Below are 14,045 nucleotides of genomic sequence, written 5' to 3'. Positions count from 1 at the left end.
GCTGAGGATTTGTTTCACAGAAGCTCATCATGGTCATGATGTTCAGCGCCGGCTCGGTGTCGGGGCCTCATGCAAACAACGGTTCTACGTTCTGTAGAAATCTGGATTTACAAAGATTAAGATTCACAACAAGTTTCTGCAGAAGCAGCATCTTCACCGTCACTGGGGACTACTTCTTCTGTCTGTGCAGACGGTCGGTTTCTACCTTCAGCCTCAGACTGTTAGCATGATAGCATGTGTGTTAGCACGATAGCCTCTGTGAAGCTACGATGTGCACATTAAAAATCACTTTGTGAGGTTTCCTCGATGGATTCAGGAGATGAGATCTTTTCATCTGCTGCTTCTGTCTGAAGCAAAGAGCTGCTGTTCACTACGGATTTAAAAAGTTCAGTGAACAGAATATCAGCAAGTCTATAAACTAAATTTGACGTTTTTCTACTTGCACGATTGTCTAAACTTTAGTTTTATTTTGGTTTAATTAAACTCCGAGTTAATTGAGATGAAGAAAAGACCACTTCACTCTGAAACAACATCGCTGACATGAGGAGACTGAGACTTTTTCTTTGCGTGTCCGTTCTTGCATCAGGCCCGATGACCTCGTCCTTCAACCTTTTTTTACCCATCTGCCCCGGGTTCACTGAGCATGCCTGGCTGTGTGTGTCATGCACCCCCGAAACTGTATTATAATAAAGACAGAACACAAACAAGAGTGAGGAAAACACTGCCGTCACCATCGCAGGTGGAGAAATACATCAATGACACGCCTGCAGCCCTGAGGGGTTCACCCCTCTCATCCCAAGAGGCCCCGCCCCCTTCCTGATGGTGACGTCACATGACACAGACAGAAGGAGGGACACTAATGCTCCAGTGGAAGAAGCTCAAAGAAGAGTATATGTTTGACACAGAAGACAGAGAAGGAAGTTTAAGTTGTTTTTTTTTTGGGGGGGGGGGGGGGTGTTATATTCATATAGATGGTGTCATAGGTAGCCCCCCCACCCCCTCCCCCCCGCCCCCACTCTCCCTGTTCTCATGCAGGATGACGTCTCTACCCGGAGGCGTTGATGTACAGCTGACTCTGCAGGATGTAGTCGATGACGGGCTGACTCAGGTAGTCCACAACATGGCCGTCACCGTGCTGCAGGGCCAGTCTGAGAGGGGGGGGGGGGGGGGCACTCAGATTATTACATTTTAGATTTAACCGATTTAACTCTTCATCACTGTCCAATAACAACCACGTACCGCCATCAACCAGGTTTTCAGTTTTGTTTCAGTTTTCGGCTCATCAAGGAACATGTGATCCATCTGCTAATCTGTTAATCTGTTAATCTGCTAATCTGTTAATCTGCTAATCTGATAATCTGTTAATCTGTTAATCTGTTAATCTGTTAATCTGATAATCTGATAATCTGTTAATCTGATAATCTGATAATCTGATAATCTGATAATCTGTTAATCTGATAATCTGTTAATCTGATAATCTGTTATTTGTTAATCTGTTAATCTGATTATTTGTTTATTTGTTAATATGTTAATCTGTTACCTTTAGTGTGTTCAAATACACCAAAGGGAAAAACACAGTAGCCAACAGTGTTTAAATGAATACTTGCTTTATGAACTACCATTGAAAAGTTATGAATCAGCTGTTATGTTGATGATGTACTTCTTTACTTCAATGAAACCTCTTCTAACAGAAACAAACATTCAGACTCCAGATGTTTTATTCACATGTGAACTGATTCAGAGTCACATGACAGAATCCTGGTGAACTTGATGTAGAATCAGATTGATTATTGATCAGTAAATATTGATTGAAGAAGTTTAAACTGAGATCAGTTCAGCTGATGTTCCAACAGTAACTCTACACTCACCTTCTGGTTCTACTGTGAAGTCTGAAGAAGGGCTTTGATAAAGTTAACTCCAGCTTGTTCTCGGCTGCTTTTATTGTGAAACTCTTTTGACACTGAAACAGGAAGTTGTTTATGTTTAAATCTAAGCTTCCAGCTGATTTCTTCTCTTCTGTTGTTCAGAGGATCTTTGTCTCTTTGATCAGAGTTTAGTTAGAACATCTACTACTAAGAACTAAAGAACATCTAAAGAACATATGTTGGTGAAGACACGTTCTACATTCACACATGTAGAGTACTAACTGTCCATCAGTGATGAATCTCAGAGTAACAACCGTCATCACCTGCTCTTGGTGGAGCTGACGATGGACATCGGGTGGCTCATCCCGTCTTTCACCACGGTGATGTTGTCCTGAAGACGAGAACAGAGATCACATTAACAAAGAGAAAGAGGACATTGTTCTCCGTCGGATGGAACCAGAGTGTAGCAGAGATGTCCACCTTGAACTTGCGGAGAATGGAGGAGTGATTCATGATCCTCTCCGTGTCGGCTCCGTCACGAGGAACCACCACGATCCCGAAATCTCCCACGATCACCTCCATCTGAAACCACAGAGACAAAAACCACCTTCAGTCGGTCCTCAAGGCGGCGACGCTACGCAGCAGTTAGACCACTTCGATCCAGCTCATTGGACTCTCCAGGATCAGGGTCACAGCAGGATTCACAGGTGAACTTCTGCTGAAGTGACCCGGCTGTTAACAAACTCCATCCTCCTGAACACAAATCAGCCTGTAAGTTTCTACAAGACAAAACTTTCGACACCTTTTTGTGACTTGGACCTTTTAATTTGAACTACTGCACCTTAATGGGCAACTTCTGTAAGTTTCAACCTTTTCTCTCATGTTCTTCTTTCTAAGTGACTACTGAGGACAACGTAGTTTTAAAACTGGTCCAGTACTGAAGGAGAAGGCTGCAGACGGCAACAGCTAAACGCGCTGGTCCTCCTCACAGTCGATGCTCCTCCACTAAAAGGGCCGGTTGTTGTTATTATGGGAGTCTGACACCATCATGGAGAGAACAGAGAAACAAAACCTTTCCATTTCTGTTTGTTTTTCGAGTCTCGCTCTGAGAAGTCTTGTTCTGAAATCTGGCGTCACTTCCACAAGCTCGCCTTCCAGCAACAAGTCTCATGACACAATAACAAACAGAAGGAAACGGATCGTCTCTCCATAATGTAGTCAGACACTTATAATAACAACAAGCAGCTCTTTCAGTGGACAAACCCCGAGCGATTACATTACAGTTTATTGTCTGCAGCGTTCTCCTTCAATACTGGACGAGTCTAAAACACACAAAGACGTAAAAAATAAGTCTCAGGCTTGTTCAGACCGAATGTGAAGCTTCACTTCTGGTTGTTCATACAAAAGTGACAGCCGGAGTGGTTCTTATTCACTCAACAACCAAAGTACTAACTAACTAACAACTTCAAACATTAACTGATCCCAAACTTTAGCTTTGGGGTGAATCAAGGTTTCTTGTTCCTACTTAGTGATGGTTGGTTCTTTATAGCCTGTATACGTGTGATGTGTTAGCATCAGCTAAAAACTGCTTTTGAATGTTTTATCTTGTTGGGGATGACAACAGCATGATATTTCTGTTAAATCATTATCTTAAATTACAAAGTTCTGTCTTTGAATTCAAAATAATTCCCATAAAATGACTACTACTAATTCCTTCATGCTCACTTGCTACCAGCTAGCATTCATATTAGCATGATGTTCTGCTCGTTAGCAGTGTGAGAGAAGAATACCGCTGCATGCCAACGCTGTCTTTTTGCAGGTATTTCCTTTGTCAACCATCGAAATGACCTGTCAGGTTATTACGATAGCGTTTCGAAGGAAAGAGCGAGGGGGCGGGGCTACATGTTGGGTGGGGGGCGGGGCTACTGTGTGCTTACATCACTGTCCTTCCACAGACCAGGGATGCAGAAGGACTCCAGGAGATCACTGCCACACAGGAGCAAGATGCGTAACTCTACAGACGACAAACAGGCAGGAGGAAAGAGACACGTCCTCAGTAAACAACATGTTTACTGGATACAAACAAACCAGAAGGAGTTCAGACACAGCAGGAAGGAAAACCAGAGGACACGACACAGGAGTCTGTTCAGGTTTCAGATGCTGAAGAGACGACTCACCAATCTCCTCGTATCTCATCGCGGTCCCCAGGTTAGCGTTTTCATCTGACACAACGAAACACAACACAAGAGGAGTTTAATATTTCTTCAGTGTTTACGATGAAGGTCTCAATGTGCCACTGCAAGAGTGCTGCAAACCAACTACAAGTATTTGCTCTGACGGAGGTGCAACGTTTGTTTAAGCTGCACTAATCAATATTGTCATGTTGTGGATCAATGGATCGATTGACTGTGTGTAATGTTAAAGGGTTTCTCGTAGTAAACCCACAGAGAACGGTCACTATCTCTGCAGCTCGACAGAGCTTTTTAGCTTCTTTTAGCTTCTTGTTCTGGTTTCGCTGCACATTTCCTGTCCGGTTCAGACTCACATGGTTTCATAATAAAAGCTGTAAAAAGCCAGTGTTTACTACCAGCTCAGCAGACAGACTCAGTTAGAGACTAGCTGGTGAGCATTTAGCAGCTAAAGAGACAGATATTTCCCTCAGGAGGTGGTGGAGACCAAAAACAGCTAAAATAGAGAGAATGTTGACTGACATTCGTCATGTGACACAAACACAAAGACTCCTGATGAATGAATGAATGTTGAAACTGCTGGATGTGGAGATAAGAAACTATTTGATGAACATGAGCCACAGCTACTTCAACTGATAGCATGTCAGATGTTGTGTTTATAGCTTGTGTGCTATTGGACAAAACAAATAAAGGCATATTGTGGCTTTAACTACATTTTGAATATGGAGGACCCAGAATAGAACCCTGAGGAACTCCAAGTAATTATTGACACTGTTCATGTATGTTACGTATGCATGTCTGCTGGATGTAGAAGTAGGCAGCTGGTTGCAAACACTCTTGTGTTTACAGGTTTTTGTACTGCCGCCAAGTGATCAAATAAAACAATTCATGCAGCTTCAAACGTTGAGGGGTTTTACAAACAAAAACTGGTTAGTATGATGGTTTCCAAAACTGACGGACTAAAGGCCTTTAACGTTGAAGAGGACCTCTGAGTCTCAGCTTGTTAACAAGGCTATCAGGTTCACTGGCTGATGATCGCAGTTCGTTTCACTACTTTCTGAATTTGTACTTTTCTACTTACCGACGAAGGTGAAGCGTTCGATGTGAGGGCGGACACAGCAAATCTTTCCAAAACTCTCACTGACCTTCCCCCACAGTTTGACTGCGCAGAGAAAGAACCAGAGGGAAGTTTAGACTCCAGTCACTTTCATCAACAAATAATCATCTGAGGCTACATATAACTGCTCCTTTAACCCTCACTGATGGATGGAATAAGTAATGAATATGGAGGAAGGTGACTCACTGGCTGTGGGCTTGTGATTCATGTTGCTGTGGTTCTGGTACATGGGGGGTGGGGTCTGGTTCTGTGGCTGACCAATCACAGGAGTCGTCGATGGCGTGTTGACGTTGGACAGAATGCAGCCGGTGACTCTCTGAGGAACAAAAATATTGTGATAAAACAGACGTTCTCCAAATAACGGCAACACTTTAATGGAGATGGAACAAACTGTCAATACTCTCAATCACAGACTGAGGTGACAATATGGGGAATATCATGAAGACTATCATTAACATATCTGAAACGGAGAGCTACTTCAAGGGTACCGAGTGGGCTACTTGTTTGATACAAACTTTATGAATAACAAAGTTGCACAGATCACCTTTTAATAATAATAATAATCTTATATGTGAAGAGACTGATCACATGTCAATGTTAATTATTCCTCACAATAATTATTAACAATGATTGTGTATTTTGTTCAAAATCGCACCTATTATATTTTTGTAAAAATGATCATTTCTAAAAGAAATTAGGAAATATCTTCACATCATGACTCGTTTGTACTAACCACTACCTTTGTAACATTTTTGAACAAATCATGAACTCTGTCCCATGTTTATACAAATCATCAGTTATGTAGAATAAAAAAAATCAACTCTTTCACATGTTTAAATGAATCCTATTACATTAGTACTAATCACCACATTTTGGGAAATGCGTTCCAACCTCTAGTCTGGACCTTTTCGGTCGTACTGCGTTGCCTCGCCTCTACCCCCGCCTCCCACGAGTTGTTGCCCCGCGGCCTGTTCTGAGGACTGACGGACCTGACGACGGTGTGCGATCGCGGCGGGGGCTGTGCGTCCGGTGCCAACGGGAAGCGCCCGCCATTCGGAACCTGAAAACCTAGTGCGGTGCGGCGGCCTCTTCCTTTTAAAATCTACATGACTGCAAGCGTTTTTAATAAAAATAACAGAAACTACAATTTTTAGACGGAGCTCCATGGGGACCTAGTGCTATTTTTAGAACATGCCTTGCGGGCGACTCGCATGGTCCCCGCGGGCGACCAGGTGCCCGCGGGCAAGTATGAGCCGCCATTTGTTATGGCCAATCCATGACTAGCACAGAAGTCCAAACGACAAATTAGCACTTGGGTCCAGATCAGACAGGCCGTTCCTCCCAATCACCCCCCTCCAGGTTTCTCCATCGTTACCCACATGAGCGTTGAAGTCCCCCAGCAGATCGATAGAGTTCCCAGCCGCCACCCTTTCCAGAATGCCACCCAGAGGCTCTAAGAAGGCGGGTCCTCCAAACTGCTGTTCGGTGCATAGGCACAACCAACAGTCAGAGACTTCCTCTACTCGCAGCCGCATAGAGGCGACCATCTTGTTCCTCGGGGAAAACTCCAACACAGCCATACTCAGCCGGGGGCTCATGAGTATCCCCACACGTGCCCGGCGCCTCTTATCATGGGGAACTCCGTAAAAAGGCTTGAGTCCAACACCTCTCCAGGAGTTTGGTTCCAGAACTGGCGCTATGAGCCCAACTACTGTATATCTAATTGAAACCACTACACCTTCCGCACCAGCTCCGGTTCCTTCTCCACCAGAGAGGTGACGTTCCACATCCTGAGAGCTAGTCTGCGATGCCAAGGGTCAGCACACCTAGGACCCCACCTTTACCTGCCGAGCTCACATTGCACCCGACTCCAATGCCTATCCCTGCGAGTGGTGGGCCCGCAGGGCGGCAGCTCCACGTAGATTTTTTTGGGCTGTGCCTGGCCAAGCCCCATGTGCCACGGCCCGGCAACCAGATGCTTGCCGGCAATCTCCCCTCCTAAGTCTGGCTCCAGAAGAGTGCCCAACTCCTTTGTGGACGATAAAGGGTCAGTGAATCTCTCCCTTGGGACCACTTTGCCTTGCCCTAAAGACATTTTTCAAAACAATTGACAGAAAAACCTCTCCTCACCTTCATCAGGTCGCGGTGATGCTCCAGCACGCTGCAGGTCGTCTGCCAGGTGTCCTGGTAACACTCCCAGGGGTCCACCCTGCAGCAAACCCCACAGCCAAAAACACTGATTTACAACAGACTCAACAACTAAACATCTCATGGTACAACTAAACATCTCATGGTACAACTAAACATCTCATGGTACAACTAAACATCTCATGGTACAACTAAACATCTCATGATAGAACTAAACATCTCACGGTACAACTAAACATCTCACGGTACAACTAAACATCTCATGGTATAAGGTGTGTGGTGACTGAATGTGGTTCTGGTTTGAGATCTAGGTTTTTTAGCTTCGGAGTTTCACATATAGAGATCTAAAAAGTTTTGCGAAGAGAAGAGGTATCTCACCTGATCCAATCAGAGGACTGGACAGCCAGCTGACACATGGTGAGACGATGTCTGCTGGGCACTAAACCCTGCAGACACACACAGATAAACAGCGTCAGGGAGTTATTTCTGCTCTGAGGACAGGAGGACACATGAGACCAGCCTTCACTGAAGTCTTTTATCAGACTGACACACGATGCTGGTCTGTGTGAGTCATCAGGGCAACATGTGCTCCTGGAGACTGTAGCAGGAACAACCACAGAGGAGGTTTCTACTTCGTCAGGTGTTCATATTTCTGTCCGATTTTAAGTTTAATCTAAACTTTATTACAACGGTCACATACAGGTTCATACATGAAAATTAACCTCAGCAATTTAGTAATTAGGAAGAGTGGGCTGCTTTTACTGTAACAGGGTATTTTTACTGTGTGGTATTAGTACTTTTACTGTATATTCTTACCCTGTGGTATTAGTATTTTCCTGCAGTAAAGGATCTGAATACTTCCTCCACCACTGTCTATGTAGTACATAGCGTATACGTACACATGAATCCCTGTGTGGAGTATTAGTTTGAAATGATTGTCAGGATGTTGAGTCATCATCTGAACGTTTATTAACGAGCTCATAACTGATGTGAATAATCTCCAACAGGCAGAAACTGTGTCTGCAGCATTCATTATTCATGTGGAGTGTTTCTTCAGAGCAAAAGTAGGACAAGAGAGCTGCAGCTGCTTCTGCTGCTGGATGATGAGTGTGTGTGTGTGTGTGTGTGTGTGTGTGTGTGTGCTCCTCATGTGAGCCGGTGTAATCTGATTACAAGCTGAAGAGGAAGGACTCACAGGTTTTCCGTAGGAGTCGTGCACTGGTGAGATGATTCCTCCGATCACGATGAAGCGACCCGATTTGTGCAGAAACTCTCTGGCTTTTTCTGCAAAACACAGAACCAGAGAAACACACAGCGTGAAGGTAAACGAGTACATCTGATCAAGTACTGCCCTGAAGTACAATTTAGAGGTACTACAGTATTTCAATGTTCTGCTCTGTTATACTTCTACTACATGTATCCGTAGTTATGCTGTAGATTCAGGTTCCACACAACACACACGTGACACGTTGTCAAAGATGAAACCAGATGTTTCCAACTTGTTTGACCTTTCACAATAAAAGCTTTGTTTCCTCGTCACATTTTAAATGTTTGAGTTAATATCAGTTACTAAAGAGGATCAGGACTACACTGAGACTGGTTCATATAGAGGGTCAGGACTACACTGAGACTGGTTCATATAGAGGGTCAGGACTACACTGAGACTGGTTCATATAGAGGATCAGGACTACACTGAGACGGGTTCATATAGAGGATCAGGACTAGACTGAGACTGGTTCATATAGAGGATCAGGTCTACACTGAGACCGGTTCACATGGAGGATCAGGTCTACACTGAGACCGGTTCATATAGAGGATCAGGTCTACACTGAGACTGGTTCATATAGAGGAACCAGTCTCTATATAATGATAATAATAATAATGATAATGATAATAATAATAATAATAATAATAATGATAATAATAATGATAATAATAATGATAATAATAATAATGATAATTATTATAATTATAATAGTAATGATAATAATAGTAATGATAATAATGATAATAATAATAATGATAATAATAATGATAATAATAATGATAATAATAATAATGATAATTATTATAATTATAATAGTAATGATAATAATAGTAATGATAATAATAATAATGATAATAATAATAATGATAATAATAATGCTAATAATAATAATGATAATTATTATAATTATAATAGTAATGATAATAATAATAATGATAATTATTATAATTATAATAGTAATGATAATAATAATAATGATAATAATAATAATGATAATAATAATAATGATAATCTCTGAAAGGACATCATGAGTCAGCTGGAGACATTTTCCTACACATGACGGACACTAACATGACCCCGCCCCCTCCCTTCTGATTGGACGACACACACATACATCGCCGGCCTGTGATTGTCTTTGATTTCCAAATGTTTTGGATTCACTTTTGTTTCCTTCACTGTCGATCAATCAGTTTACATCTCAGGAGAGAAACACGACGTCATGACTTATGAAAACAAGCTCTCTGATTGGCTGATGTGATCTGACGGAGCAGCTTCATACTTTCTATTGGTCGTGTTTAGTTTAGTGATCAAGTTCTTCATTCTATAGGATGCTCAGTCTGCTGAAACATTACTGAGCTCTGCATCCAACTGTGTACTGTACTGTGTACTGTGTACTGTGTACTGTACTGTGCACACTGTGTACTGTACTGTGTGCTGCGTACTATGTACTGTGCACACTGTGTACTGTACTATGTCTACTGTGTACTGTACTGTGTATACTGTGCTCTCTACTATGTACTGTACTGTGCATACTGTGTACTGTAATATGTCTAATGTGTACTGTACTGTGCATAGTGTACTCTACTATGTACTGTAGTGTGCATACTGTGTACTGTACTATGAACTGTGTACTGTACTGTGTATACTGTGTACTATACTGTGTACTACACTGAGTACATGTATATGTGTGTATATGTGTACTGTGCAGTGACTTACAGCTGAGACGTGTCATCGGCTCAGTGAGGTCATGTTTACTGTATTAATGTCGCATGAATCTGTATTTATTATAATTAATATCATTTAAATGTTCATAAAAACCCTTCAGGACTTCAGTTTGGATGAACATTCAGGAGACCACTTCACATGAATTGTTTATGATATAAATGAATGGGTGACATTCATCAGTTCTCGTCTTCAGAGTTTTAAAGTTTTAAAAGGTAAAATAATAAAGTATCAAATTACCAAAAGCTTCAAAGCCCTCCTTTATTGTTTAACTTAAATGAAGGCCATGTCAAGCTGTGAAGGGATGGTTGTTATGATATTTGGAATTGTCTTAATTTACCGTGCAGATAATCTATTTCAATGACTTTAATATATTATATTCCAATAATAATCCCCTTTAAATCACTCTAATAACTAATAACTGCGTACTGATACCTCATTAAACCATGAGGAGGTGAAACACTGTTTGTATCCGCAGCAGCAGGAACCTGAATAATTCATGTGTGTTTGGACCCATTAGCTCCTGTCTAATGACGCAGGAACCCGCCGCTGAGCAAGGCACCGTGTTCCGGTCCGTCCGGAGTCTCTGAGGACCCGGCGGGGATCGAGGCGTGTTTTCTGGGCTGCGCCACACGCCGGGCGAGGCCTGCGGAGCCTCGAGACGGAACATTTCCGTGTTTTTCTCTCCTTAAAAAAACGCCCCGGGTCACATTAACGTCTTTAACGGGACATTATTCCGCTCTTTGTTTGTGTTTTCTTTACATTCTGCTGGATGTGGAGCAGTCGTCCATTTCAGCACCCCCCTGCTGGACAGCGAGCAGACAGGCGCACCAAACCCCGGTCACGTTTTGACCATTTTAAACTCAGATTCAGATGTGTGGCCCGATGTGATTGTTTGGGAGGTTTCATGTGATCCCCCCCCACACACACACACACGGACAGATGCTCACCGAACATATGGATGTGTCCCTTGGTGATGGGGTTGAAGCTGCCGCAGGACAGCAGGATCACGTGGGTTTTGGTGTTTTCTGTCATGTTTTTTTTTTCTGTCTCCGTGTCCTTCTTCTGCGTTCCTGTGTCTCCCGGTCCGGTCCGGTCCCCCGGTCCTCGTGTGGGTTTTGTGTTCCCTGGTCGTCGGTTGTTTGTAGCGGTGGCCGCAGCAGAGAGAGAGAGAGAGGAGAGTCTGCGGCAGGAAGCAGCGTCAGCGCGTTAAAGAGACACTCACACGTCACTGCTACACTGTTGCTTTAATACATTCACTCACAGCTTCATTATCACATGGATCATAATGTATCATAATGTTATCATGATGTATCATAATTAGTGCTGGCCAACGATTACAATATTTAATCGCGATTAATCGCATGATTTTTTATGATTAATCGCATTGTTATGCGCAAAATTCAATAATGAATTCAAAAGTAGTGTATTGTGCACTTTTATTTTGAAAGTACTGCTATATGAACAAAGGTCAATAACATTTGGTTTGTAAACACTTTAAACACATCAAGTTCTTGTTAGCAGCAGTGTTCCCTTTACACAGCAGCAGTTATAACACAGTTATAATGATTCTGATCATAGATATTCAGCCGGTGTTCACAACTTTATCTTCATGTGTGTAAGAGATGCAATTTAAATATACTTCTTGAAAACTGCAAACCTATCTACGTCATGTTTTTATGTTTGTTAAATTCTCAGTAGTGATACTAAATGATGCTTATTATACATATTACAAACAAAACACTTTAAAAAACTCAAAAAAAAATAATTTAAATTTATCATTTATTTTTTGCTTTTTTTTGGTATTTAGGTCAGACACATATGCAACGCTGATTACCGTAATATGTGTGGTATTTGTTATAAATGTACGTTGGTACATAGAGGGTGATAAGAAGCTGTACATGGAGGGACTTAGGACCCAGGGGAGTGTAGGTGAAGGAAACAGGAAGAGATGGAAGAGACGCCACACAAACCGCTCGCTGCCGGATCTTGTGTTAAAAATGTCCGCTTAATAATAATTAAAATACTGCGTTAACGCGCGATAAAATAATTGTCGGCGTTAATTAATTAATGCGTTAACGCGATAATAACTCGTTAACTTGCCAGCACTAATCATAATGTATCATAATGTATCATAATGTATCATAATGTTATCATAATGTAATCATCATGTATCATAATGTAATCATAATATATCATAATATAGCATAAAGTATCACAATGTAATCATTCTGTCACGGGGTGTGGTGGTGGACTCAAATGCAGGACCAGAGGTAGTGAGAAACAGGTTTTAATGAGTAGTGAACAAAATAGGAATCGTTATCAGAACACAACAGGGAGTCCGAGCACAAGACAAGAAATGAGGGGGAAAATTCGGCAGGACGAGGCAGGGCAGGAAGACTGGAAAACCGGGAACTGGACGAGCCAAACAGGCGTGTAGAAATGGCAGTGATCTGGCAGTGAGTGACTGAGAGGCAGGGGTTTATGAAGTGGCTTGAACAGGTGAGGGGAGTTGTGCTGATGAGGAGGGAGTGCTTGATTAGTGATCAGAGGCAGGTGAAGGGAGTTAGGCTGGTGCTGAGGGAGTGCGTGACAGGTAGAGTGAGGAGGGTGAAGCTACACAACGACACACACACAGAAGGCAAAGCCTAATTGTCACAGTACCCCCCCTCAAGGGACGGATACCAGACGTCCAAAGTCCAGCAAGACAAAAACGGTCCGGAGGAGGGACATCTCAACAGCTGCCAAATCAAAAAGGGTGGGTAGAGGGGGTCCGGAGGAGGGACGTCCGGATCCAACTGGCCATAGGGCTCCGGGGGACGGGCATGAGGACGACCGGACAGGCAGGAGGGCTACGGGGGACGGCCGAACCGCCGAAGTCGCTTCGGGCACAAGAGCTCGGGAGGGCGGCCGGACTGGGGATGAGACTGAGAACAGGGCTCTAGAGGTCGGCCGGACTGGGGATTAAACTGGGAACAGGGCTCCAGAGGCTGGGGATCGGACGGGGAACAAGGCTCCAGAGGCTGGGGATCAGACGGGGAACAGGGCTCCAGAGGCTGGGGATCAGACGGGGAACAGGGCTCCAGAGGCTGGGGATCAGACGGGGAACAGGTCTCCAGAGGCTGGGGATCAGACGGGGAACAGGGCTCCAGAGGCTGGGGATCAGACGGGGAACAGGTCTCCAGAGGCTGGGGATCAGACGGGGAACAGGTCTCCAGAGGCTGGGGATCAGACGGGGAACAGGTCTCCAGAGGCTGGGGATCAGACGGGGAACAGGTCTCCAGAGGCTGGGTAACAGACGGGGAACAGGGCTCCAGAGGCTGGGGATCAGACGGGGAACAGGGCTCCAGAGGCTGAGGATCAGACGGGGAACAGGGCTCCAGAGGCTGGGGATCAGACGGGGAACAGGGCTCCAAAGGCTGGGGATCAGAAGGGGAACAGGTCTCCAGAGGCTGGGTAACAGACGGGGAACAGGTCTCCAGAGGCTGGGTAACAGACGGGGAACAGGGCTCTAGAGGCTGGGGATCAGACGGGGAACAGGACTCCGGACCTGGGTTCTTGGGTGGTCGGCCGGACTGCCGGAGTTGCTCCGGACCCGGGATCTCGAGGGGGCCGGACTGGGAACATGGGATCTCGGGGGCAGCGGGCCGGGGACACTGGGGCTCCGGAGGACGGAAGTCCATAGACTGGGGCTCAGGGCGATGGAGTGATGGCCCAGCGGGGTAAGGGGCTGGAGG

The 14,045-nt window shown here is 44.1% G+C and overlaps 1 protein-coding gene across 1 annotated transcript; it reads right to left on the bottom strand.

The window, feature by feature from the left end:
• Positions 1–1,031: 1,031 nt before the first annotated feature.
• Positions 1,032–11,487, bottom strand: nmnat2 (nicotinamide nucleotide adenylyltransferase 2). Its single transcript, XM_076098463.1, has 11 exons — positions 11,259–11,487; positions 8,515–8,603; positions 7,698–7,765; positions 7,302–7,380; positions 5,358–5,487; positions 5,136–5,216; positions 4,043–4,087; positions 3,803–3,879; positions 2,346–2,447; positions 2,189–2,256; positions 1,032–1,148 (listed from the first exon to the last, which is right to left on the bottom strand). The coding sequence occupies exons 1-11, from the start codon at positions 11,341–11,343 to the stop codon at positions 1,046–1,048; spliced, it is 927 nt and encodes a 308-aa protein (XP_075954578.1). The 5' UTR covers positions 11,344–11,487; the 3' UTR covers positions 1,032–1,045.
• Positions 11,488–14,045: the final 2,558 nt, after the last annotated feature.

This window comes from Anarhichas minor, unplaced genomic scaffold (assembly GCF_050575085.1).
Source record: "Anarhichas minor isolate MPS153535 unplaced genomic scaffold, ASM5057508v1 ptg000024l, whole genome shotgun sequence".
Classification (NCBI taxonomy): Eukaryota; Metazoa; Chordata; class Actinopteri; order Perciformes; family Anarhichadidae; genus Anarhichas; species Anarhichas minor.
Note: the sequence above shows the minus strand (reverse complement) of the source record. Positions and strands in the feature narration are given on the sequence as shown.